The 25,344-nt window shown below is 39.3% G+C and overlaps 2 protein-coding genes and 1 long non-coding RNA gene across 5 annotated transcripts in view; 2 read left to right on the top strand and 1 right to left on the bottom strand.

Moving 5' to 3' along the window:
• Window positions 1–10,645, top strand: part of LOC133662049 (serine/threonine-protein phosphatase 6 regulatory subunit 2-like) — a 32,694-nt gene extending 22,049 nt beyond the window's left edge. For 2 of the 3 annotated variants that reach the window (XM_062065707.1, XM_062065706.1), the window contains exons 15-23: window positions 1,233–1,313; window positions 1,410–1,507; window positions 1,615–1,672; window positions 1,834–1,961; window positions 2,026–2,150; window positions 3,571–3,718; window positions 3,837–4,106; window positions 4,444–4,554; window positions 9,284–10,645. In XM_062065707.1, the coding sequence (XP_061921691.1) occupies window positions 1,233–1,313; window positions 1,410–1,507; window positions 1,615–1,672; window positions 1,834–1,961; window positions 2,026–2,150; window positions 3,571–3,718; window positions 3,837–4,106; window positions 4,444–4,554; window positions 9,284–9,332 (1,068 nt within the window). In that variant the 3' untranslated portion in view covers window positions 9,333–10,645. The remainder of the gene's footprint in view (window positions 1–1,232; window positions 1,314–1,409; window positions 1,508–1,614; window positions 1,673–1,833; window positions 1,962–2,025; window positions 2,151–3,570; window positions 3,719–3,836; window positions 4,107–4,443; window positions 4,555–9,283) is intronic. The other variant, XM_062065708.1, reaches the window with a different exon arrangement.
• Window positions 10,646–12,913: 2,268 nt separating this feature from the next.
• LOC133662046 (uncharacterized) lies at window positions 12,914–19,951 on the top strand. The gene is made up of 4 exons (XR_009828055.1): window positions 12,914–13,498; window positions 14,158–14,262; window positions 15,766–15,939; window positions 19,805–19,951. It is a non-coding gene; the product is annotated as an uncharacterized LOC133662046 (long non-coding RNA).
• The window catches only part of LOC133662045 (chloride anion exchanger-like), a 22,039-nt gene continuing 9,713 nt past the window's right edge, over window positions 13,019–25,344 (bottom strand). The window contains 16 exon segments of the mRNA XM_062065700.1: window positions 13,019–14,246; window positions 14,341–14,395; window positions 15,748–15,905; window positions 15,944–16,067; window positions 16,140–16,232; window positions 16,311–16,380; window positions 19,596–19,702; window positions 19,778–19,873; window positions 20,187–20,264; window positions 20,331–20,444; window positions 20,678–20,825; window positions 22,439–22,521; window positions 22,599–22,751; window positions 24,048–24,212; window positions 24,291–24,451; window positions 24,742–24,852. Coding sequence (XP_061921684.1) covers window positions 14,074–14,246; window positions 14,341–14,395; window positions 15,748–15,905; window positions 15,944–16,067; window positions 16,140–16,232; window positions 16,311–16,380; window positions 19,596–19,702; window positions 19,778–19,873; window positions 20,187–20,264; window positions 20,331–20,444; window positions 20,678–20,825; window positions 22,439–22,521; window positions 22,599–22,751; window positions 24,048–24,212; window positions 24,291–24,451; window positions 24,742–24,852 — 1,889 coding nt within the window. The 3' untranslated portion in view covers window positions 13,019–14,073.

The raw sequence follows: 25,344 nt of genomic DNA, 5'->3' as shown, positions 1-25,344 counted from the left end.
CTCGCTCCGCGGGAGTATATGTCGTTGCTCACGTGACAGTATGTGACGTATGTAAGAAGGTGCGCTTGTTTTAAAGTCTCTGTGAGAAGGAGAGACAAGAAAGAGAGTGAGAAACGCATGCAGTTTAATGCCCCGCAGCTAAAAGCAACTGCGTGAGAACGTATACTCGAATATCACGATATAGTCATTTTCTATATCGCACAGACAAACCCGCGATATATCGAGGATATCGATATATCGCCCAGCCCTACTTAGCAGCACTTGTTTCTGGCGAGACGCAAGTTGGAAGGCTGTCTGTACGTTCTTCCTGTGTGTGCGCGCGCGTGGGTGTATTTATGTGTGTGAAAAGCTGGCGCCCTGCTCTCCACCCACCGACACTAAGATTGTTGACTAAAAAGAGGGCTCACTCTATTTAGTTAATTGTACTGTTAAATAAATGCGCTGAGAGCGATGCAGAGAGTGAGACATCTTTCTCCCTGTTTGAAGCGATAGTCGAACAAATACGAAGGCTCAATAATTCTGGTTGGTGAACATGTCTGTCACTCAAATGCCCGTGATGGCGGAGAAAAAAACAAAACCTCAGCCAAATGGTGTTATTTATTTCACTAACTAAAGCCTCAATGTTGATTCGATATCGATTATTTGTGCAGCCCTGGTTCTTGTCTCACATAGGGATTGTGAATCCATCCATCCATTTTATACCGCATGATAGACAAAATTCCAAGAAACAGTGCAGTTCTCCTTTAAGGTCAGCATTAAACTTTATAAAGAGCATCAGACTCTGCGCTTCTGTCGGGACGCTTTTATTTCCAAGATGTTACTTGCACAATATCACTGCCAAGCACTTGTTGCAGTTGGCTGAGTTTCCATTTATTTAGCATTGAAACAAGGCACTCGTTCTGGTTATTACTGTTTATGTTGACACCGGTGCCATTATGCAACCTGGTCTAACTATCCCTAGCCACAGTTGGTAATGTCAATCTATATGACTATAGGAGACTCTTATTTCTTATATATTCCTGTGAAAATATTAAAAAACTCCAGGGAAATGTTTCAGTATTTTACTGATGCTTTTTTCCCTCTTGCAAACATGTTAAACATGCTGCTTTCTCAGCAACACACATTACCAGTCAAAATAGATTAACATTCTTGCAGATGGTTATTCTTTCAGATTATTTTGTTGAACCTATTGTTAAGTAGATTTAATTTTGCGTGTGTGCTTTGTCTTGCAGGTGAGCACACACAACATGCACTCGTCCAGCGAAGACGACGACATGGAGAGTCCCTTTCCCAACGACCTGTCGCTCCAACAGGTAGGGTTGACACTTTAAAAACTAAATAATAACTACAATTAGACAATAATAAACACAGTAGCGTTACCCTAAAAGGTGTCCCTCTGACCTTCCCAGGCTTTCTCTGACTATCAGATTCAGCAGATGACCGCCAACTTTGTGGATCAGTTTGGGTTCAATGACGAGGAGTTCAGCGAACAAGATGAAAACATCAAGTGAGTGGGAAATGTCTTGTCTTTGACTGCTTTGCATATTTTGCAATATTTCTTGCGCCACACAATTTATTTCCGCATGCTAAATATTCTTCTTTTTCTTACCTCAGCGCCACATTTGACAGAATTGCAGAAATAAACTTCAATTTAGATTCTGATGATAACAGTGTAAGTGTTCTGCATGTGTCTTTTGTTTGACACAGCCGCCTCTCATTTTCTTTGTAAAGTTTCCATGACAACGGTGGTCAGCATGTAAATGGCTCCACAGATCTGCCATATTGTGTTAGAACCTGTGAGGCTAGTTAATTCATGTGTTGATGTGTGCACAGGCCAATGCAGCAGCTTTTGAGGCCTGTTGTAAAGAGAGGATACATCAGTTCGATGATGCTGATGAGGAGGAGGACATTTGGGAGGAGAAGGAAATCAACTATGCAACACAAGCTAAATCTAGAACAAGGTATATTATCTACCTTGTCTCGTCAACTTTCTCACTTTAATCTTAAATCACGTCTCTACTCCAGGTTTGGGGTGTCCCAAACCTCAGAAGGAAGCTCCCGGAGCAGTCTGGAGAATGGCGGTCAAGAGCAAGACTGTGGCTCGGAATCTGATGAGGAGGAAGACTTCGAGCAGAACACATTAGATACAGGTGAGACAGTAGCTACCCGAACAGCACAAACAAGGGGATCACAGGATATTTGGTACACGAGGTGGGTTCGGATTAAAACCTCACTGCAAGAAAGAAGCACCATCAGAGTTTTCCCTTTGCTGCCCTGCAAAATAAAAGCAGCCACATCTTAAAAAATGAGGGTTTTTTATGTGAAAACTAAAGTAATATAATGTATTGTAGCGTCCAGAATAAGTCACACAAAGTCAGACACTCTTTTTAACTTTTATTGCCACTCTTATGCTAACAGGTCCAATTCAAACACATATTCCCTCCCGTGCTTCCAGACACATAACACTTCCTTATTCTCTGCCAATCCCCTTTCAGGCTTGGTGTGTTTATGATCATGGGAACTTTAAACATCAATAACACATGAACATAGACATTAACACCAGCAGGTTGTTAGTATAAATCATGGGTGTCAAACTCTGGCCCGCGGGCCAAATTTGGCCCGCCGTGTAATTTCACTGGGCCCGTGAGGTGATATCAAATTAACACTAGAGCTGGCCCACCGATTATATACAGCGGCGGTGCCGCGGTACACCGCTAATTACCCACGGACAGCGATCTACAAAATGTGCAGTGTACAAATACTAAGAAGGCGAGAAAGGCTGAAGCAGCAGCGCAAAGCAAGTTTGACGTCAGGCTCGCAGCAGCTTTTGCTGTTCGTCGCGGACATGGAGCGAGAGAAGTAAAGAGTCTTTAAACATGTGTACAGTCCCCAATAACACCTGAAAAAGATGCTAGATATGTTGCTAAACGTATTTATTACAGTCAGTCACTGAAAGGATTGGTTAAGTCTCAAAATACTCAGAGATTCTCAACAAAATACACTGTACAATGAGCAGCATATTGAAAAATAGAGCAAAACAATATAAAACATATTTTTATATGGTAATACTCATTGATAATGAAACATTTGTTTTTAAATGTATAACTTTTTAGCCTTTTTAAAAAAAATATGTACATAATCGCATATTGACCATGCCCCTAGCCACGCCCTCTCCGCCGCAGGTGTATTGGCATTCTGGGGGACACCCTGACTGTGTATTTTCTCCCAGCGAATCGGCCAACAAAATCATAATAGTCGATTATATTGGAAATGTAATGATACAGTGGAATGTGTTTAACTTTATGTTGACCTAACCAAGTCCTGGTTTACCACATTCTTGTATTATTAAAAAAGTGCCTGCTTAAACCAACCTTAACTTTAATGGTACAAAAAAGGGAGTCCGGAAGAGTTAATTTCTGTGAAAAATCAGTTCATCTATGTTGATGTTTTAGTATTGTTAACGTCATCATATCTTTAAGCAGTATGACTGACAAAAGCAACTTAACTCTCAAACTGTTTAGTAGGAATGTTTTATAATTAAACGTACTGTATTTTCTGTCATGCTTCCAGGTCCAGGCTGGACAGCAAATTTCAGGGACTCTGAAGGAAACACAGCATCCCAGACTCCTTCAGGGTGGGACACACCTCCCGGGAGTGGAACCGACACCCAAGAGACGGGTTGGGCCAATTTCACGGCATTCCAGCCTTTCTCTTCGAGGTAGTGCACTTTGACACTTGACTTTAACCAAAGAACTGTACCTTTTGGTGCAGGAAGACAAATCATGAGGATCACGTATGGTCCTTATATTTGTGTTAAAGTGTGTACTCCCCTCCAGCACAGAGACAGAGCCCAGGTGCAGCTCCCCTGTGGATGGTGGCAGCAGTGGCACAGATAAACAAGCCAAACAAAACCACGAGGAAAGCACTCAAGCCAACACCCCTTCCTGCATTGGGCCGTCGGGGGACGGGAAGAAGGCTCCTCCCGCTGCCACAGACAACAGCTCGTCTGGAGGATCAGACAGCGAGGAGGACGCCGCTACTCCCAGCGCAGCTACCCTTATAGAACCAGCCAGCTCCCCCGGCAGCAAGACAGCTGACCTCACAAGGTTTGACTTCCTGTGGTGAAATCCCCTTCAGTGGATGAGTCCGCTGCATGAAAAGCTGTAATGTGTATAACCATCTATAATTGTAATAAGAACTACCACACTGAGGTAAATATAGGCTCAACTAGAACCGTAAATTACAAAGCGCTTCTCTGCAACTCTGGAGAAACTTCAGCTTAAGTACAAGTTTGTAAATAGATGGAGGAATTTTCCCAGTTCATGTAGCAAAGTGCAGTGTTAATGTTTCTACCAAGGCATCATATATAACAAAGATGTTTTAGGAAGGAACAGGCAGTGTGGTCAACTCTTAAGATGTCTATATGAATTTGTGTGTTTGCAGCGAGGCAAGTCCTGTGTCTCTAGAGAAACTCTCACTGTCGGATCCTCCTGAGGCCTCGCAGCAGCCGCCTCCTCCTGAGGATTTGCCTTTAACCACACAGACTGACAGAAAGTGAGTTTCAACCAGCCGACGCTAACTAGCTAACCACAGCGCTAATGGCGCCGCTTGACTGAAATAATTACGGACACTGAAACAACTTTGTAGTTTAATTAATTGGTGTGCAAAAACAAAGAGACTCAATACAGTTGTCCTCCGTCTATTGCAATTAATTGGGACTGGATATTACCACATAAAACACATTTCCGCAAAGTAGGATTATCATGAATAAATAGAATATTTTCATAGTTACAGTATTACAATTTTTTAGAACCTTCTTTATGTGTTTTTTTAACATTATTGCCATCTTTTAAACATGAAATAACACTCACATATTTAGCATATAGTAGCCTTGAATGTGTTCTTTTGTAGATTTAGATTACTGTACTGCACTCTTTGGTAGCCCGGACTATCCTCCAAGTGTTACTATGACCACGACATGTAAATACTCCATCACGTCCTGGGTAATTCTTCTAAGTTAGAACTGAGTGTCATGAGGCGTGTGTTTTTTTAAACCCTAGGTCAACACATGCAGCTACAATTATTAGCTTTGATGTTAGCATTCCGTATTAGCAATGTGTGTCTATTTTCATTCCACATTGATCATGTCAAAATTGTGTTATTGATGGCAAAGATAAAGTGCATCTAAATAGTTAATATCTACTTTGGCTGTTAAGCTGATTTTTTTGAGTTTTTAGCGGTGTTAGCCTGACGTCTGACTTCGATGCTATGTCCAGCTGTTGTTCAACATCGCGTCAAAGTCTCATTTGTGGAGTTATTGATGAGGCAGGAGTTAAAAATGAAGTCCATCAAATAGGTGGTCACCTTGAGATTTTTGCAGTGAAGATATATTACAGCCAAAAATGTTTGCCTTTTGTTGTTAGCAATTTAACCCTTATTTCCTTGAATAGCCGCAGGGGCGCTAATTAATTTAAAACCTCTTCTCACCCCTGCGTTTACCAAAAGCAGGCGAGATTGCCATGCATGCAGTAATTATTTTAAAACCTCTTCTCACTCCGGCGCTTACCTTATCATGAAAAGCACATTTAATAAAAAAAACTTTATTATGGTCTTACCTTTAGGTATAAATGAGTCCATGCCAGCTCCTTTTGAAGAAAAGCATCGATATAGAAGTCTTCCTTCAGTTTTAAAAGTCTCTCTGTCTCGATGGAGATCTTCCTTTTAAGTATTACCTCCTGCTTCGATTGAAAGTCCAGTTTAGAAAACTGTTTTATTTTAGATATGTAATCCTCCATGGTAAAATAAATGTCTGCGCACTATTGCTGCTGTTGTCTTCTTCTGCAGCACAGGTCTTCTGCAGTACCAGCAGTCGCAAGAAGGATCACTAGCGCCCTCTACCACCAGGAGGCGGGAGTCATTTAATGACTCATGTTTGACCCGGCGGAAGTGCCAAGCATGCGCTAATTATTTTGCGAAACGAGTTTGACCCGGCTGTAATTCTAGGCATGCGAATACCATATTCCTGGCGCCAATTCAAGGAAATACGGTATATTTATAGATCGCTGCAATATACTGTATTAATATCAGGGTTTTCCCTTAATGTATTTGAATGTGGCGCGCCGCCATGGCATTTTCATTACTGCCACACCTTGAAAATATATATATATTTTTTTCACTTCACAACAAATTAAAGTAATATGATGTATTATAGCGCCAAGAAGAAATCACAAAGTCCAACGCTATTTTTAATTTTTATTACCAATCTTATAATAACAAACGGCACAATTCCAACAGGTTTTACCTCCCGTGCAAACACTTTGGTCTTCCTGAGTCCGCGCTTCCCCAGACACACAACACTGTCTCATCCTCTGCCAATCAACTTTCAGACATTGACGGTGTGTTTGTGAACATGGGAAAAAGTGGCATCAAATCCAAACCATATGAACATAAAACATTAACTCCAGCAGGTTGATACAATATGAATTGCGCACTTATTTGCGCACTATTGGCACGTGATGTATCGCAAACTCGACCACTGAAAAAAGGCTTTGATTACTGAAAACTTCGCTGCTGACACCAGATGTAAACAAAACGCACGCCATTATTGTCTGGAGCGTTGTCAGCATGTCTGCAGTGTTACATAATTTTAATATACGCTAGATATACTCGCGGACAGCCATCTACAAAATGTGCGAATATTAAGAGAACAGGAAAGAAAGTCCAACTGGCGCAACAGCGCAAAGCAACTGACGTCATGCTCGCTGCAGCTCGCCTCTTTTGTCAGGTACATAAGTACATAAGTACATTTTATAGTAACACCATAAAAATATGCTTGATTTGTTGCTAGTTTTTCTTAATAAAATACTCATTAAAAGTCTCTAGATACTTAAAAAAAAAATCTCAAAGTACATTGTACAATAAACAGCAACAATTGCAAACATTGCAAATTGATTCAAACATCTATTAATACTAATTAATAACATATTTGTTTTTAAATGTATGTATACATTTGTTTAGCCTTTTTAAAGAAAAAATATAAAATATTTTATTATAATGCAAATTACTCTGACGTCATGGTGACCACGCGCCAACTGCGACAGGTATCTTGGCAGTCGAGGGGAAACCCTGAAATTAAGAAGACAAATATTGTACTCTGATACTTATTAAAAGGGATGTGCCGATTGATAAGCTGCCTATGACTATTGGCTGATTTTCGTGAAAAATTCTGTGATTGGCCATTGCACATTTATGCCAATTTAATGGCGATTACAAACTCTGATAGTGTCTGGTTGACACTATTTATTTTTACTTCCCAAAACGAGGTCGGACATTGTCTATTTGTTTATTGCCATCACAACATTTTCGCTTGTTCGTCCATGTTTGTGGGCTAATAATGGCCAACTACTAAACTATTACTAATAAAATATTACCGCAGCAGTTTAATTATAGTGTTTCCTCCTAATTTTTTTTTACATTGCGGCAAGTCGCGAGTGGTCGGGAGGCTGTCTACGTGTTTCCTGCGTGTGTAAGCAGGCGCCCCGCTTTCCTCCCACTGGGACAAAGATTGTGAATGACTGAAAAGAGATCTCGCTACGTTCAGTTAATTTTACTTTGAAATAAAAGTGCTGAAAGCGATGCACAGAACGAGACATGTTTCTCCTTGTTGGTAAACATGTCTGTCACTCAAATGACTGTGATGGTGGAGAAAATAAAACAAAAAACTTCTGCCTCTTGCAGTCACGTAATTGCACTAATTAAAACTCCGATGTCACTTCGATGTCGACTTATCGTGCAGCCCTATCCCAGTTTGTAAACATTCATTTTTGCGTCAAAATATCGGTTCTGCCTTTTTTTAAATGAAATATTGTAGCGTGTAAGGACGGGAGTCAAAGGAGTGTCAAAAGATGGAGCTAATAGTTTTAATGACATTCCGACTTTGTTTTCCTACCAGCAATACAGCAGTATCTATACATCCTTTGCTTCTCAGTGCAACAACACTGAAAATGTGTCCCGTGAAAACCCGTCCGACCAGAATTCTAAAAATAACAAAAGTTCCGTGGGTGAATTATGTAAACCAACTACAATATGAAAAAAATAGGCACAAAACAAAATGTGTTGAATGCTCGCCTCAGCCGCAGTACTCGCTGTTCTTCTTGCTTAATTGCTGCACTGAATTGCAGGACAGGGAGACGACCGGGGCGCCGAAACAAGCTCGTTCGGTAGCATAACTATCGTCATGTAGCTAGCTTGCTTGTTTTCACCTGTGTTCGCTCTCTGAGCCTCTGTCAGTGGGGCCCACACTTTTTCAGCATGCGATTTACTTTTCAAATGACAAAGTCGAGCTGATCTACAACATACCTTGCTCCTGATGGGTGCTGGTTAGCGCCTTGCATGGCATCTCCCGCCATCAATGTGTGAATGTGGAAATACTGTCAAAGCGCTTTGAGTACTTTGAAGGTAGAAACGCGCTACACAAGTATAACCCATTATATATAAATATTATATTTATTTTTTTATTTATGAAAGAGATGTTTTTTGTTTACATGTTAAAGTTGTTTAGTGATAATACAAGCATGTTTTACACACACAGATTCCTTTCGTTCATGAAGACAAGAATATAAGTTAGTGTATTACCTGATTTACGTGGCAACACTTTGTGCCATTAGAAATGTTTCTCTTTTTTTGTCAGTTTTCCCCTTTTTTCCCTCAAAGGGTGCTCACATGCCTGTATTTCTAACAATAAAAATGAGCTGGAGTGCATAAACAAAGTGTTCTCCTACCATCGTATTCGGGTGCACTACAACCATATTACAATGAGATCATGGTAAACAGTCTCACACCAACAGCTGAGTAGTGCAAACAACCTTTTTGGCATGAACTGCTGGCTTCTGACCTCTTAAGATACTTTATTAGCAGAAACTGCCATCGTATGGAGTTTAGAAAAACTACATCAGTGGTTGCCTACATCTGGATGTTAATGCCATTGTTTTTCGACCCTGCGCTTAAAGGCGTAATTTGGAGCATTTACGGTATATTTATATTTTAGAAGTCATTAAAATCTCAACATATCTTTAATTTAGAAAATATTATTTAGTTTTTTTTATTTAATAGAAAACTACAAAATTATTAGTATTGTGATAAACACAGTAAAACTTGTCCATGATACATTACACACAAATATGTCCAGTGTGTACATTATGGAGGTCCAGAGCCATTTACTTATATTTTATTTTGACATTCGGAAGGAAATATAATTGTTAATCATTCTCCCTGTGTTCCCCAGAGAGGAGACGCCACCACCCCAGGAAGTGGCCGTCAACGGGCCAGTGTGAGTGCACACAGGTTTTGGCAGGCGGCAGCAACAGGGGTGATCTAAACAGTGGCGGCAGCCGCAAACTGTAAGCCTCCTTCAGAGTGACTTCTTTAAAATAACCTCAGTGCGACTCCAGTGTTTTTACCGAATCACTCTGCCATGTTATTGGACCTGGACACTGCCAATCGACACCAGTAACGAGGCGGCGGAACATGTACAAAAAAAAGTATATATATATATATATTATACCAGAAAAAGGAGGACAAAAACACAGAACACCGTTTAGAGGAACTTCAAAGCCTTTTTTTCCTGATGTTGCACATAAATACGTGCGGTTTTAATGTAGCAGCAATCTTTGAGGGGAGTAACAACAACATTATCATTATTTTTTTATGTCCAAAACGATTTCTCTTCTACTGGTGGAACCTAAAAGAAAGGCTTTTACATTGTTGCCCCATTTGGGGATAGCACAGGCAACACTTTTTTAAACACGCCTCAATAATAATACTTTTTTTGTGGGGGGGAGCACTTATTCAGCCATTTTTCTGTCTGTTTTAGCACAAAATATCAGTGTTCCACCTTCCCTGCTGCAGGCTGTCTCTATCCATCCTCTCAACCACATCTCGGTTTTACTATTTTTCTGTACTTTTCTTTTTTTTTGGTTACGGTCTAAAGTCTCATCTTTAATTGTCGCCAGGTGTCTGAATGTGTCATGGTGGAGAAGGGTCAATAAACACAGCTCAATAGTATTACTGTCTTTAGCTCAAGTGCAATAATGTCAATTAGTTATTTTTAATTTAAATTCAGCCTATTTTAAGAAAAAAAATCAAGCTGGCAGTCATCCAGTGTAGTTTTGCTTAATTATTTTATTATTGACTGTTTCCCCTTCTTTTTCTTAGTGCATGCATAAGCGACCTCGCTAGTGAGCTAAGACCTTCTGATTGTATTGATCTTAACTTCCCTCTTTCAATCAACCAATTATCTACTTAATATAGCTGCATCTACAGGTCTTAGTTTTACAAGCCATTTTAAATACTATTGTAGTCTGTTGCTCTCTCTCTCCACAAAGCATTAGATAGCAGGCTATACAAGAGTGGCATCTGAAAGGAGTAACGCTGTATTTTTTTCCCTTTTTTTTTTTTTTTTAATGTTTAATTTAATTTGATCCCGAAGCTGCAGGATTGGAAAAGAGGGCAGGTGCTGGGTTCAAGCAAAGCCCCAGGCCTCTTGGTGTACTTAAATCACTTGACAGTGATCAGGTTCTATGATTCATTGTTCATTCATTGTTCAAACTGAGAATTAAATGTGTCTGGTTGACCACATTAATACCAATGGGTTGGAGTGTGTTTGTGTCATTTTTGTAGTGTCACTCTGTACTTTTAACCCTTGTGCACCCTACGGCCCAAAACCAGCATTACATGTGTTACTGACCTTATGTGATGATTGTTCAGTTTGAAGTTTAGCAATCTGAAATTTAGCCATGGAGTTTTTCTACAAGGTTTTTTTTTGGGTGGGGGTGATAAAGTTGCACCGAGTTTGTTATAAACCAACATTGTTAGAATAGGATATGAACAAAATATACACACTTTCTCCCAAGAACTCTTGCGGCATCTTTGACTCCCATTATAACTGCTATTTTTTAACAGACTGTAATCTTAATATAGTATAATACTGTTTTTTTCCATGAAAACCGAATGAATCTTATGTTGCTGATTGAAAAACAAGAAAATATTGTTTTGGTGTAATTGCGTCTGTTAACCACCAGATAGCGACTGAAAACCATGATCATATTTCTCAGCTTTGATAAGCGTAAATGAGGTGAACAGCCGTTAAACCGCTGAAAAGTAATGCAAATGATCTTAGCCAGTTATATGCAAGATATTTATAAAAGGCTTGTGTAAACTCAACCAAGTGCTTTCTCTCTCTTTCTAGTGCAGGGGTCTCAGAGACGCGGCCCGCACCTTAATATGAAAAGTTTTATATGAATGGTGCTTGAAAGCGTCATACTTGCCAACCCTCCCGATTTTTCCGGGAGACTCCCGAATTTCAGGGTAACCATTCTCTCGAATGTCTGCCGATTTTCACCCAAACAACAATATTAAGGGCGTGCCGTAAAGGCACTGCCTTTAGCGCCCTCTACAACCTGTACAAACAGCTTTCCCCACACATCAACCCGCCCCCCCCTCCGTGCGTCGGTTGAGGTGGGCGGGGTTTGGTGGTAGCTGGTGTGTATATTCTAGCCCGGAAGAGTTTGGGCTGCAAGGTGTTTGGGCATTTGTTCTGTTGTGTTACGGTGCGGATGTTCTCCCGAAATGTGTTTGTCATTCTTGTTTGGTGTGGGTTCACAGTGTGGCGCATATTTGTAACAGTGATAAAGTTGTTTATACGGTCACCCTCAGTGTGACCTGTATAGCTGTTGAGCAAGTATGTCTTGCAGTCACTTACGTGTGTCTACAGAAGCATCATACAACATGTGACTGGGCCGGCACGCTGTTTGTATGGTGAAAAAGCGGACACGACGACAGGTTGTAGAGGACGTTAAAGGCAGTGCCATCACGGCACGCCCTTAATATTGTTGTCCGGGTTAAAATCGGGACAGATTCGGGAGAATGGTTTCCCCGGGAGATTGTCGGGAGGGGCACTGAAATTCGGGAGTCTCCCGGAAAAATCGGGAGGGTTGGCAAGTATGTTGCTAGGGCGGGATAGCCATTCAAAGAAGGTGAATTCATTAAAAAGTGCATGTTAGATTTTTTTAAGAAATCTTTTCTTGCGGCCCATCCTCACCCAGTTTCTGCATCCAGTGGCCCCAGGTAAATTGAGTTTGAGACCCCCTGTTCTAAAATCTATTTTTTTACTGTATCAAAATCAGTGTTATAAATTATTGAGCTATTAAAAGATTGTAATTACACAATCTCAAATATGCCATTCTGCTAATTATTTTTTACATATATTGCATGTTTTGTATTTTTATATAAAACATTTTGTTAATATAATAGATTAATATATATTTAATTTTTTTATAAAAAGGCCATAAAACAAAAATTAAATAATGTAATTAGATTTCAAGTTGTAAAGAATTCAGTCATTGAAAGTAACAAAATATATATTTTTTAACTGACTTATGAATATTTTATGAGAGGATCCTCTGAGTAAATGCATATAGTCAATTTTAAAGTTGCACACAGATTAATGTGGATTCCTACTAAATATGTTGATGTAAATAGGTTATACTTGTATAGCGCTTTTCTACCTTCAAGGTACTCAAAGCGCTCACTTTCCACATTCACCCATTCACACACGCTGCTGGTGGGAGCTGCCATGCAAGGCGCTAACCACGACCCATCAGGAGCAAGGGTGAAGTGTCTTGCTCAAGGACAATGGATGTGATTAGGTTGGTAGAAGGTGGGGATCGAACCAGGAACCATCAGGTTGCTGGCACGGCCACCCTCCCAACTGTGCCACGCCATCCCATGTGACTGACTACCTACAGAAGCTCCACTTTGGGGGTGGGGATGATTTTATTTTTACATACTGCCTTTTAAGAATATATTCCCAAAATGTTCCATAGTGTTAAAGTTGGTGCTTTGGGATTGACATTGTAGATTGTATTGAATCTGTATGTGTGTGTGTGTGTGTGGGTGGGTGTTTGGTCCCGCTTCCACACACAGGCACAAAGAGTGAATGACTGACAAAGAGTGCACTGTTCATTTAATTCCGCCACAAATACGCTCAGCTGCTGAGATTGATGAAGAGAGTGAACTATGTAGCCTGTTTGCAAGCAACAGACAAAACTAACATGGACAAGGCAATTGCATATATCTTTCCATAAATTACCTCCACCGGGTTTGTTTTCAATTTTTTAATTGGCAACATAAAGCAAAAAGGTTTGCGCTAATTTTAATGAAACATTCAGGATATGTCAGAAATTGAATAAAAAACATGTGATTACATTTTGGTGCTGGTCTAGATCACTCTCGTCTTTCAGGATTGTTATTGATGGACACCTGGTAGAGGTCTGTGCTCTCGAGTGCATTTGTAGTTTTGTAGGACTACTTCCAGATGCTTCCTGCATGTCTGCTCTCGGAAAATGGCCCATTCTTCCTAGGCGAAACACTCAAGCTGGGTCATGTTTGGTTTCTTCGCCTTCAAGCTGGTCTTCAACTCTTGCCACAAGTTCGGATCCAGGTCAGGACTTGAACCATCTGTTTGGATGTATCTGTACGTATGCATTTAAGTTTGGATTTAATACAGAAATAATGGTTTCTTAAACTCCTTTTATAAAATTATTAATTCATTCTTTGCAGCTTTCGTTTGTCTGCTTTAAATTGTAAATAAGTATTTTCTTATAATAACTTAGTGAGAACGTGGGTGGTTTGACAGTGCTACAGGCACTGGAAAACAGTGCTGCAGCTATGAATCCAGCAGAGGGCGCTGTCTAACAAGTCCGTTCACGCAACATTTTTCAGCAGGAAGATGCAGTGACAAGAAATGGTGTTGCGTAACTGCTTGTTTTGTAAGTATAATACTGTATGCCTGTACTTGTTTCTTATTTAGTAAAACTGAATTTAAAATGTGTTTAATAAGTGTAAAAGGCCTATTCTAGGGTAAGTATATTGATGGTATAAAAAGATGAGTTGAGTGCAGCATGACTTTCTGGTTTGAACCAATGTTGTTCCTCTACAGACGGGTACCCATTACCTGAAATCACACATTTATATTTGTCAGCGTATTTTGTTTTACTGATGACATGTGCTTTTCATTTAATTACAAATGCATCGTTTGAATTTTTGTTTTACTTCCAATTTTGTTTTTGTTTCCATGTTGTGTTTGTGGATCACATGCAGCATGGCGTCATGTATGGTTGGGTAGAACATGGAAGTCGGAATGTCATCGTCAAAGAACAAGCAGCTGTGGAGTTTCTCCAATATGCACGCTGTGAACACAGTCAGGTAAGACTTTTTTTTTGCCTTTCAAACAAAGTCTTGTTTTGATTGTGTCTGTGTGTGAGAGACTTAGACAAATCTCACCGTCGCATGACGCGATGTAAACGTCCACATCAACACGTATGAACTCCTTGAGAGCCTGTGGTCAAGAGCAGCTTTGATTATATTTGTATTTGATATGAAACAGCATAACGTCTGACTTACCAGCCGTGTGACACGATTGCAAGCATATCACACTGGAACCCGCTTATGTCTACAACCTGTCTATGTCAACCCAATTTATCAAATCTGAACCCACTGTGTTCTGCTTTATATTAAATTACCTGCTTTGTAGACGCCGTCTACGTGAAGTCTGAAAAATGGGTGAGTTTGTCGACGTGTGTTGTAGTATTAACTTCCTACATTATCGCTAATCATAGTGATTAGAAAAGTAAATGTGCAAATAATACCTATTTATGGTTTTGTTTATGTCGACAACTATTTAATGATAATAAGGCACTCAAGGCTGCCGTACATCTCATAAAAACATAAAAGCAGCGTAAATACATTTTAAAACATTCAGGCAAAGCAACAATTAAAAACACACACTTATGTCAGGCATATGCCTGCCTAAACAGGTGGGTTTTGAGGTAAGTTTTAAAAGTGATTATGGAGTCAACGTTCCGGATGTCGGGGGGGTTCCAAAGGCCAGGTGCAGTGTTGGTGTGTGTTGTAGTATTTTAACCTTCATTATTATTGCTAAGCACAGCACTTAGACAAATAAATGTGCAAAATATGTAATATATAACCGTTTATGTTGATGTGTGTTGTAGTATCATTAACTTCCATCAGTATCCCGAAGCAGAGTATTAAACAGAGCAATGTGCACAAAATGCCTATTTTGTATTTCGGTTATGTCGACATCTGCTTATGTTGACGTATGTTGTAGCATTCTAAGTGTCATTATTGCTAAGGAGGGTGATTAAACAAGCCAATATGTCAGTATGTCAACAACCGCTTATGTCGACATGTGTGTAGTATTATTAACTTCCATGAATAAAGATGTATTGCTAAGCAGAGTGATTAAACAAGTTAATGTGCAAGGTATGCCTATTTTTACTTTCAGTTATGTCGACAACCACTTATGTTGACATATGTTGTGGTATCATAAACGTCATCATTATTGCTAAGGAGAGTGATTAATATAGTCAATATGCAAGGAATTTATTTTCGAATTGGGTATGTCGACAACTGCTCATGTCGACGTGTGTGTAGTACTATGATTGAGGATTTATTGCCAAGCAGGGTGTATAAACAAGTCAATGTGCAAGGAATGCCTATTTTCAATTACAGTTATGTCGACAACCGCTTATGTCAGTCAGTCCGAGGGGAACGTAGATTTAAACGTGTTCCACTATATCCAAGTTTCATTTCTATAGTGTCGTGCCTTTAGAAGATATCACATCATAAATGTTGAATTGTTGTGTGTACTTAATTTTTAAAACCATTTACCATTTTGAGTCCCTTAAGAGCTGAGATATCCAGAAAAGAGACTGCAGAAAAATCCAAGATCAGGCTGTGGAGATCCACTCTGGGAACACTGATGTTGGCAGGAAGCTCTGCGTTCCAGTCCACATGGAACGGAAGGTCTTTGGGGTACATGTTTTTCTAAAATTAGAAGAACAGAAGAGTACTCAAGAAAAAGTAAGGAAGGATTTTATTTAATTTTTTTCAACCTCCGTAATTGTATCTCCCTGCTTCTCGAACAGGTGTTTCATTTTTTTCAAAGCCTTGTTCCTCTTTCTCAGAATCTTCTGAGGGTTAAATCCGATCTGAAGCAAAAAAACAATAATAATAGTTGAAGGTGACCTTGAAGGAATACAATCTGTAATGATAATACATACAGCCTCAAGAAGCTTGTCCCGCAAAAACTCTATATTGGCAAAGAAGATGGGAGAGGGGATCCTGAAGATTTTCACTCCCTTAGGTTCAAGTATCTGAGGTGGGGGGTCAAACACATACAACAACAATAAGGAGAAGTGACACCATTTCAATTCAAGTTCAATTACACTTACATGCAGGTAGTCCTTTTGATCTTTATAGAGGTCAGTTCCAGGGATGTTGGCCAAGACAGAACAGTGTGGACTGGAGAGACATTGTACACGCCATGTAAAAAGATATAGAAGATTGAAAATTCGGCAAAACATGCAACCCGACTATTTGGGACATAATTATTTTTTGGAAAACTACATTTCAGTGAACCATCACCTTAACAGGTGGAGGGGTTCAAGTTCCAGAGTTATCACAGGAGATATAGTGCCTCTAGTAGGATTTCCTGAGGGAAATTATACTATGTACACTGTGTCTTAAGGGCGCACATTTGGACAGTATTGTGCTGTCCGAAATCTGATGACCACAATATCTTCCTTTTTTATAAGTTGCAACCACTTCACTTAGTTAGGTCAGGAGGTAAAGTCATTGTCCGTGAACGGGAGGGTTTCTAGTACAAATCCTGCTTCTTCTACCCAGTCACTGTCGTGTATTGGGCAAGACACTTAGCGCACATGTTGATGCTGCATTGGCTAAGATGCCAACCTACGACGTGGATTCAGTTGCCCACTGCTTCTCAAGAGTATGGGTTGGATGCAGAAGACATGTTTTGTTGTATATTGTACAGGTGACATTCAAGACGATCTTTGTAAATGCTCAAAATGCTAAGAGCCTAAATTACTAAGATCCAAATACCACGCGCTAAACAATGTGTACAATCTTTAAAACAGCCTGTACTATTAGTGGGCGTGTTGCATATGATCTACTAACAGTGCGTGTACAATTGAAAAGTGGTGCAGACCGCCTTATTTAAAAGAGGATTTTGTGTTCTATACGGGGCATCACCACGGATACACTCATTTACTGCACATTCATGTTATCATGCTTTTACCTGTGGCATTTTGCTATGTTTTCAAACGAGCAGGAGATATTTACCACTTTTATTGAAATTTTAGAGGCAGTCGTTCAGCAAAAGGTGCGCTCATTGGCGAGAGGCTTCTCTTTACTGTGCTCAAGACGCAAAAAATGCATACTTAAAGAAATGTTTTTTATATAGGAAATATTTTAATGATATATATTAATTGTGAAAAAACAAACGTTATTTTTAAAAAATGACATCAAAACGCATCAATTGAGTTTGTTTTAATTAGTCCTTTACAAGTCCTCTAGCAGGTATAAAAATATAAAATGATGTTGCATGATCCGCCCTCCTAGCCAATCATCATCATTGCTTTTACAACGGCATCATCATCCCCGCCCCTGTTCTCTGCATGCAGCTGATGTGTGGCTGAAACTTGACACTTTGTGCTTCATTCAACCAAACTGTAATTATGAGCCACTTCACATTCTCAGTAACGGCAACGGCGTTGCAACAATGGGAAAAGTAATTGATTAGATCACTCGTTACTTAAAAAAATAACGGTGTTACCAACCCAGCAAAAGTGCATTCACACAAAGACATACGACAAGATGCAGAGCGCTTTCAGTTCCTTGTACTAAACACGTCCCAAACGGCGAGTGTACACAGCAACGATGGACACATACCACCCTCAATAGCTGGCATCTTGGCTCCGTAGCACAGGGGTGGGCAATTAATTTTTACCGAGGGCCGCATGAGCAACCCGAGCATAGGGCCACATCGACAATATTTCAATTAAATTTTGCTCAATATTATTTTTGATGTATACCGCAAGATAAATAATAATAATAATAATAATAATGATAATAATAATAAATAATAACAATAATACTTTCATTTAACCTAACTTAACTTTATACCAAAAGCACTGCTTTGGAAATCATTTGTACCCCTTTCAGAGATCACATTTAGTTCCCCTTAAACATCCTCATGTTGCACAATGAAATGTAAGCATAGGATGAAGTGTGCATTCCTGTAACTTTCTCTAGTAACAGCATTCCATGATTAATATAAATAAATTAACATTAATAATAAATGACAGTAAAATAAGCACACGTATGACTGAGGAGTCATAGTGTAACTTTGTGTGGTGTTTGAGTTGTCCGACTTTTTGTGTGGCCATAAACGCACCAGTGGTTTAGTGGTATGCGTATTGGTGACAGATGACAAGTTGGTTTTGGCCTGGTTTGTACGGCAGAAAATGACTAGTTTTTCGAGATAGGAGTGTTTTACTCATGTTTTTGGTGTGGTTATGGCCGAATATAAACAGTTTTGCTCAATAAAGTGATCGATATAATTCCTGTCCTCGAAGCATCGCGATAGACGTTACAATAATTGAACGGTGTTCAATCGAACGGTGTTGACGAACACCGTTAGGGCCGCTTATTGGGACTGTCACTCAAAGTTGCATTGCAAAATTACACAGAGTAAATGTGTTTATTTTGTTTAGAATTGAGATGGGATTGGATTTGGTGCGCGGCATATATTTGTTGTGTGCAGAGGACGCTTGAGCAGTGCGCAATTGCGCAGGCGCGCACCTTAGAGGGAACGTTGCTTGGCAGTCCATGTCTTGTTGAAAACACGCCATTCGTCATCAACTTTTCTCTTTTTAGCGTCTCGGGTGCAAACCGTGCATCACTTGTCGCTGTGTACCTTCACTCACAGGTTACACACAGACATACGCCCATAAATAACACTTTTCAAAATAAAAGCAGCACAGTTGTATTGCGCGCACGACATAGATGTTTTTTCAACTTTATTTTGTAATTTGTGATTGCAGCAGTTCACATTCACTCACAATCATGCACACGCATACGTCCACACGGAAGTAATACAAATAACGCTTTTCAAAACAAAAGCAGCACCGTTGTATTGCACACTCGACATAGATACTTTTTAAAATGTATTTTGTAATTTATGATTGGCCTCATGCGGGCCGGACAGGGACGCACAAAGGGCCGGATGTGGCCCGCGGGCCACAGAATGCCCAGGTCTGCCATAGCGGAAGGTGGGGGACTAACTTGAGTTGCTGCAATGTATAAAAAAAAAGGAGAGAAAGAGATGCTGGCAAATATTCCTACCCTTGGGAACTAAGTACATTGTGTACACTGTAAACTTCTTGAGTATGAGACATCCTATGTCTCACCGCTGGCCTGGGAATGCCTTAGTTTCCCCCCTGGTGGAACTGGAGGCTTGAGACAGGAAATACTTTGTTTACCTTCTGAGACAGCTACCCTTGTACCAACCCTGGACGTTTTGCCCCATAAGTCGTACTTGATTTGAAATTTCTCACACAATTCAATGCGCTTTACAAAACACTGTTGTGACTTTAGGCTGTTTCCGGACTGGCAATTAGTGAAAAAAAATCGGAGGAATTTGAAAATAATCTTACAACTGAGTTCGGAAGACCACCGTGAGGAGCTCCACCCCCAATCCAGCCGCCAGCCCGAGATCCAGCCCTAGCAAGATGGCACTGAGACACGTGCCCACCCACACTACCTGCAGACAAACACAAATAGTTCACTTGGAGCATTAAAGAGAAAGAGAAAGAGAATAAATGTGGCAGACACTCACACATTCAAATTTGTCCCGTCTCCACAGGTAAGGGATTTCTCTGAACTGCACCAGCATGCCCTTCAGGTTGACGATGACCAAGGCACCGAGGACGGACTACAAATGATCAAAACAGTTTTTAATTTTTTAAAGTAGGTCCTTAAAAACAACAGACCACTCCTGTCACATCAATCAATCAATCAATCAATGTTTATTTATATAGCCCTAAATTACAAATGTCTCAAAGGGCTGCACAAGCCACAACGACATCCTCGGTACAGAACCCACATAAAAGATCTTCGACCAGCGTTTTGCCAGTCGCACGATTCCCTCAAAAACTATTGGCAGAATCAAAGAAACCAACTTTGAGATTTCATTATTGTGCTCCCATAGTGAAATGTTCTTGGCTTTAAGTGTGAATGAGTCATACCTTGGGAAGTGGCTCCAGCAGAAACCCAAGTGCCACGGTAACGAGCATCGCCATCATGGCTGAAACAAGCCCTGCAATCTACAACAAGATTTAGTAGTGAATGTACAGTATATAAAGTGTTTGCAATGACACTACTTGTCAGACCTGTGTTTTGCCCCCTGAGCTCTCCTGTACAGCTGTCCTGGAGAGAGCAGTGCTGGCGGCGAATGACCGGAAGCTTCCACCAAACATGTTGCTAACGCCAAATGCTATGAGCTCCTACAAGAAAGAAGAAAGTATAAAAACTTTAATTTAGCTATCATTACATTTCTATGCAACATGTGCAAAAAAAAACTTGAATGGCATAATCTTAAAAACTCTGCCACCCCAATCCTGTAGGTGGTGGTAAACTAGCCTAAAATGGCAATGCTATACAAAACCTGGCCCATGTTCCTTGGGGCGAAAATGGTTAAATCTAAAATTTTTACGTAAATGTATTTTCTGTAACTGACCTGGTTGCCATCTATGGTGTAGTCATGTTTGTTTGAGTATACTTTGGCCACAGAAAAGGCTACAGCAAAGCCCACTATGGCAATAGGAAAGGCCTCTACTGCACTCTCCTGGAAGACTTCCACACTTGGGGCGATTGGTGACTCATACCTGAAGGTAGTGAAAGGATAGTAAGGTGAGTGTACACTTTTTTTGTAAGAAACCAAACTTGAAACAATTTGAAACTATTATTTAGTATCAATGCAAGGTCTTCCGACACCTTAACCTCACCAAAAATCCTCCATGTCCTCACATTTTTATGAACTTCACTGATTCATATTAAAGCAGAATGGTGTTATAAATATTATCAATAATTGTGGGGTTTTTTTTCTTAGAATGTCCATCCTGAGTGTTTGGTAACACAGAAGGTAACATCTATCCTGAGCATTTGTTTACCGACAAGGTCAATTCTGTATTTGATATTTCGGTATTTGATTACAGAGAATGTAACGTCAAAACCAACTGTTTAGTTGCGAAGAACAATTTTATCCATCTTGAGTATTTGATTACAGAGAACGTTACGGAGAAGTTAACGTCCACCCTGAATGTTTGTCAAAATCAACTGTTTGGTTACAGAGAAAGTAACGAAAGTTCTGACTTTGGTTATAGAAAATGTGACATCCAGCCCGTGTGTTTGATTACAACAAAGGTAAATCTATCTTACTTCGCGTAGCAAAGTTGGGAGAGTAGCCGTGCCAGCAATCTGAGGGTTACTGGTTCAATCCCCACCTTCTACCATCCTAGTCACGTCCGTTGTGTCCTTGAGCAAGACACTTCACCCTTGCTCCTGATGGGTCCTGGTTAGCGCCTTGTATGGCAGCTCCCGCCATCAGTGTGTGTGAATGGGTGAATGTAGAAATAGTGTCAAAGCGCTTTGAGTTCCTTAAAAAAGGTAGAAAAGTGCTGTACAAGTATAACCCATTTACCATTTGGTTACAGAGACATCCATCCTGACTTTGGTCATAAATAAAGTAACACTCATCTGGACTTTTGTTACAGTGAAAGTAAAGTCCTTCCTGATTTTGTTTACAGAGAAGGTCAGTCTGTCCTGACTCTTTGGTTACAGAGATGTCCATCCTGACTATGGTTACTAATAAAATAATGTCCATCCTGAGTTTGGTTACAGAGAAAGTAATATCCATCCTGACTTCTGTTACTGATAAGGTAATTCTGTCTTGACTGTTTGGTTACCGAGACGTCCCTCCTGACTTTGGTCACCGAGAACGTAACGTCCATCCTCACTGTGGTTACAGGGAAAGTAACGTCCATGCCAAGTTTTTGGTTACAGGGAAGGCAGGTCTGTCTTGACTTATTGGTTACAGAGACGTCCATCCTGACTTTGGTCACAGAGAAAGTAACGTCCATCCTGACTTTGGTTACAGAAAAGGTGACGTCCATCCCGTGTTTGGCTACCGATAAGGTAAGTCTGTCTTTACTCTTTGGTTACAGCGAGGTCCATTCAGAATTAGGTTATAGAGAAAGTAAAGTCAATCCCTAGTGTTTGGTCACAGAAAAAGTAATCTATTGCAAAAGTCTTAGTCAAAGATCCGCTGAATGACAACCATCCAATTTCGAAGCGCTACTGTAACTGCAATGAGTAATTAAAATTTTTTTTTTTTTTCCTCTTTATCTAACTTTTTTCTTGGAGAATTAACATTTGTTTTCTAAGTTCTTCGCGTGCACTTTCTAGGTATTCTCTCTCAATTTGTGGGACTGAAACTTACCCGCTAATCATATTGCCTACAACTTGAACCTGGTATGTCTTCTCAAAGTTGAATCCGTAGGACACAGAGCAAGCTACGACTGTCTGTGTACACAGAAAATTACACCTTGTTAAACCATCACTGTCATTGAAGATGCTTTATTGTACTTCATGTAACCCACTATGATGGCCTCTATGGGGATAGGCACAGGCAGCTTGGCTTTGTATCGATCACTGAGCTCCTTTACGATGAACACCACCACCATGATGATGACGGACATCACCACGTCACACACATTGGAGGAAGTGATCTGAACAAAGATTTTCTCCATAGTCTACAAGACAAGTAAGGTCATCAAAGTCACAATTAATATAATTGTGGACATACTGTACCATAAATTACCCGATTGACACCTTTTGTTTTTTTTATTTAACTGTTTTCTACAAAGGCCAATGTTCTTGCTGGGTCAAAAAACATTGGCATTAACAGCTTTATCTGTAGGCAAACCTAGTTTAATTTCTACTTTATCATGCACCCCAAACCCTTATTGAAAAAAAGTTTGATTATATACATAATAATGGGTTTTCACATTTTCAATAATAAAGTAGCGTAAATTATTATATTGTATAGTTTCCAAATGACTACTTTAATGATTGATTATATATTATATTGCGTTTGAAATATATTTTAGTTATATAATTTATGTAGTTAAAAACTTGAATCATTTAATTATGTTTTAAATATATAACTCATGTATTTAATAATTGATTTTCTCAAATTATTTAAACGATATGTACTCTATATTTGTTTTGCTTAGTATTTTTCTAATTTAATGACATTTATATTCACTTATCAGTACCTAAAAATTATTCACAGATATAAATTGTATGTTTACATTTTTACTATTTTCCGAGCCTCATAATTATTTTTTTTATTAATGACATCTACCGGTACATATTTAATGATGTAATTCAAATTAAGGTGGTTTATTATTATTTTTTAACTATGTATAGATACTATTTTTTAATAATTACATTTCATTTTATATTTACTTAATGAAAAGTCAAAATAACTCAGGATTGTATTTATTTTTTTAATGTAATGACTTATTACACGATGCTGTGGAGCATGTTGCATTTCAAAATTATTTTCAGTATGCATAACAGTTAGATAAATAAAATAAGCCAAATAATTAAAATGCTGTTAGATTAAAAAAAAACAAAAAAACATTAACATACAATTTGAAATTCCATTGAATAAATAAATAGTACCAATAAATACCTTTGAAAAGGAATTAAATAAATGAAAAAAAATTGCATTTCATAATTTCAAATTGGTATTAAATGAATAAAAAAAAAAAAAAAGTGAAAATGTTCTGAAATAATTAAAACATTTCACTTAGCAAATTGAAAAATAACAGGAAATGCATAAATTGATCCTAAAATTATTTGGAACTGTTTCATTACATTTCAAATTGAAACTATTTAATGAAAAGTTTAATGACTTATTTCACATTTTACTGATTTATTTTTTGTATACAGATGTATTTTAGTTTAGAGCAAACAAAAAAAAATCCATCCACATTAAGGGCTATGATGTAAATTGAGGTCATGATTCCACGTGTCCTTACATATATAATAGAAAGAGGACCGTTGATGCCAGGGACATTCAAGCCCAACACAAACTTGAGCTGAGTGACCACTATGTGAACAGCAGCTGCTGTTGTGAATCCAGACACCAATGTGTCCGACAGGTACACGACGACAAAGCCCACCTGGAAAACTCCCATAGCTAGCTGTGAGAATGAGAGGAAATGAAATATTAGCCTGGCAAGTCAATGTCAATCGAAAAAAAAAAATAGTAATGAGCCTACCTGGAAAATTCCCATGAGGAAGGTCACAGAGGATGCCACCAGGACCCTTTGGTGGTCCTGTGAGAGCCCTTCAAAGTCTGTAATGTTGGCTGGTGGTCCATCTTCTGGAACCAGACGGGTCACCACGGCGCCTACCATCAAACTGAGAACAGGGAACGAGCCTACAGAGAGAACAATTGGGGGGCAAGACGATTTTTCTTATTTCCAGCACGTATTTTACATGAATTAAAATTGTGAGATTTATTTTATTAATCCAAATATTGTTTTTCTTTGCTCTTCAGTAGACAAAGTGCAGTAGATCAGCATATATGTATAATACGTTTTCACATTTTCACTGTAATACTACTAACACTGACTGAACACATTTTTCCAAATTTGAATAGTTTCTATTCTTTGTAATGATTTCATGACATTTTGTTTCAAAATAGTTAAATCATGGTGAATTCTTTACCAACAGAAATGTGTTTGGACGTGCCGAGGAAGAAGTAGGCAAGCACGGGGAAGAAAGCAGTATAAAGACCGTAGCTTGGAGGCAGCGAGGCCAGCAGAGAGAAGGCCAGTCCTACAAGAAGACCACAATCATGTACAATGGATATGATAACATATTACTTTTCTATTGCTCATAAATACTGTGTAATCCTAATATACAGTATATATATATATATATACAATATATATATATATATATATATATATATATATATACATATATATATATATATACATATATATATATATATATACATATCATCATAGGCATCCGTCCGTCAGTAGTGACGATGGGTTGCGCCTGGGGGAGTTCATTCTTTCTTGCAGCGGCGGCTGTGGCTGTACAGCCCGACTCTGGAGTGACAGTCTCTGGTGCAGTTGGCGCAGACGTATGGGGAGGGTTCTGACGCAGGAGCAGGTCCCGGGTCGCGCAGTTTCCGCTTTTGTCTCCTTGCCTGCAACAAGGAGATGTGCTTCTCCTCGGCACGGCGGGTTCCTGTAGCAACAGTCTGCCTCCAAACGTCGCGGTCTTTTGCATCTTCCTCCCAGTTGTTGTGGTCGATGC

The sequence above is a fragment of the Entelurus aequoreus genome, linkage group LG12 (genome assembly GCF_033978785.1).
Source record: "Entelurus aequoreus isolate RoL-2023_Sb linkage group LG12, RoL_Eaeq_v1.1, whole genome shotgun sequence".
Classification (NCBI taxonomy): domain Eukaryota; kingdom Metazoa; phylum Chordata; class Actinopteri; order Syngnathiformes; family Syngnathidae; genus Entelurus; species Entelurus aequoreus.
This window is presented reverse-complemented; position numbering and strand designations above follow the sequence as displayed.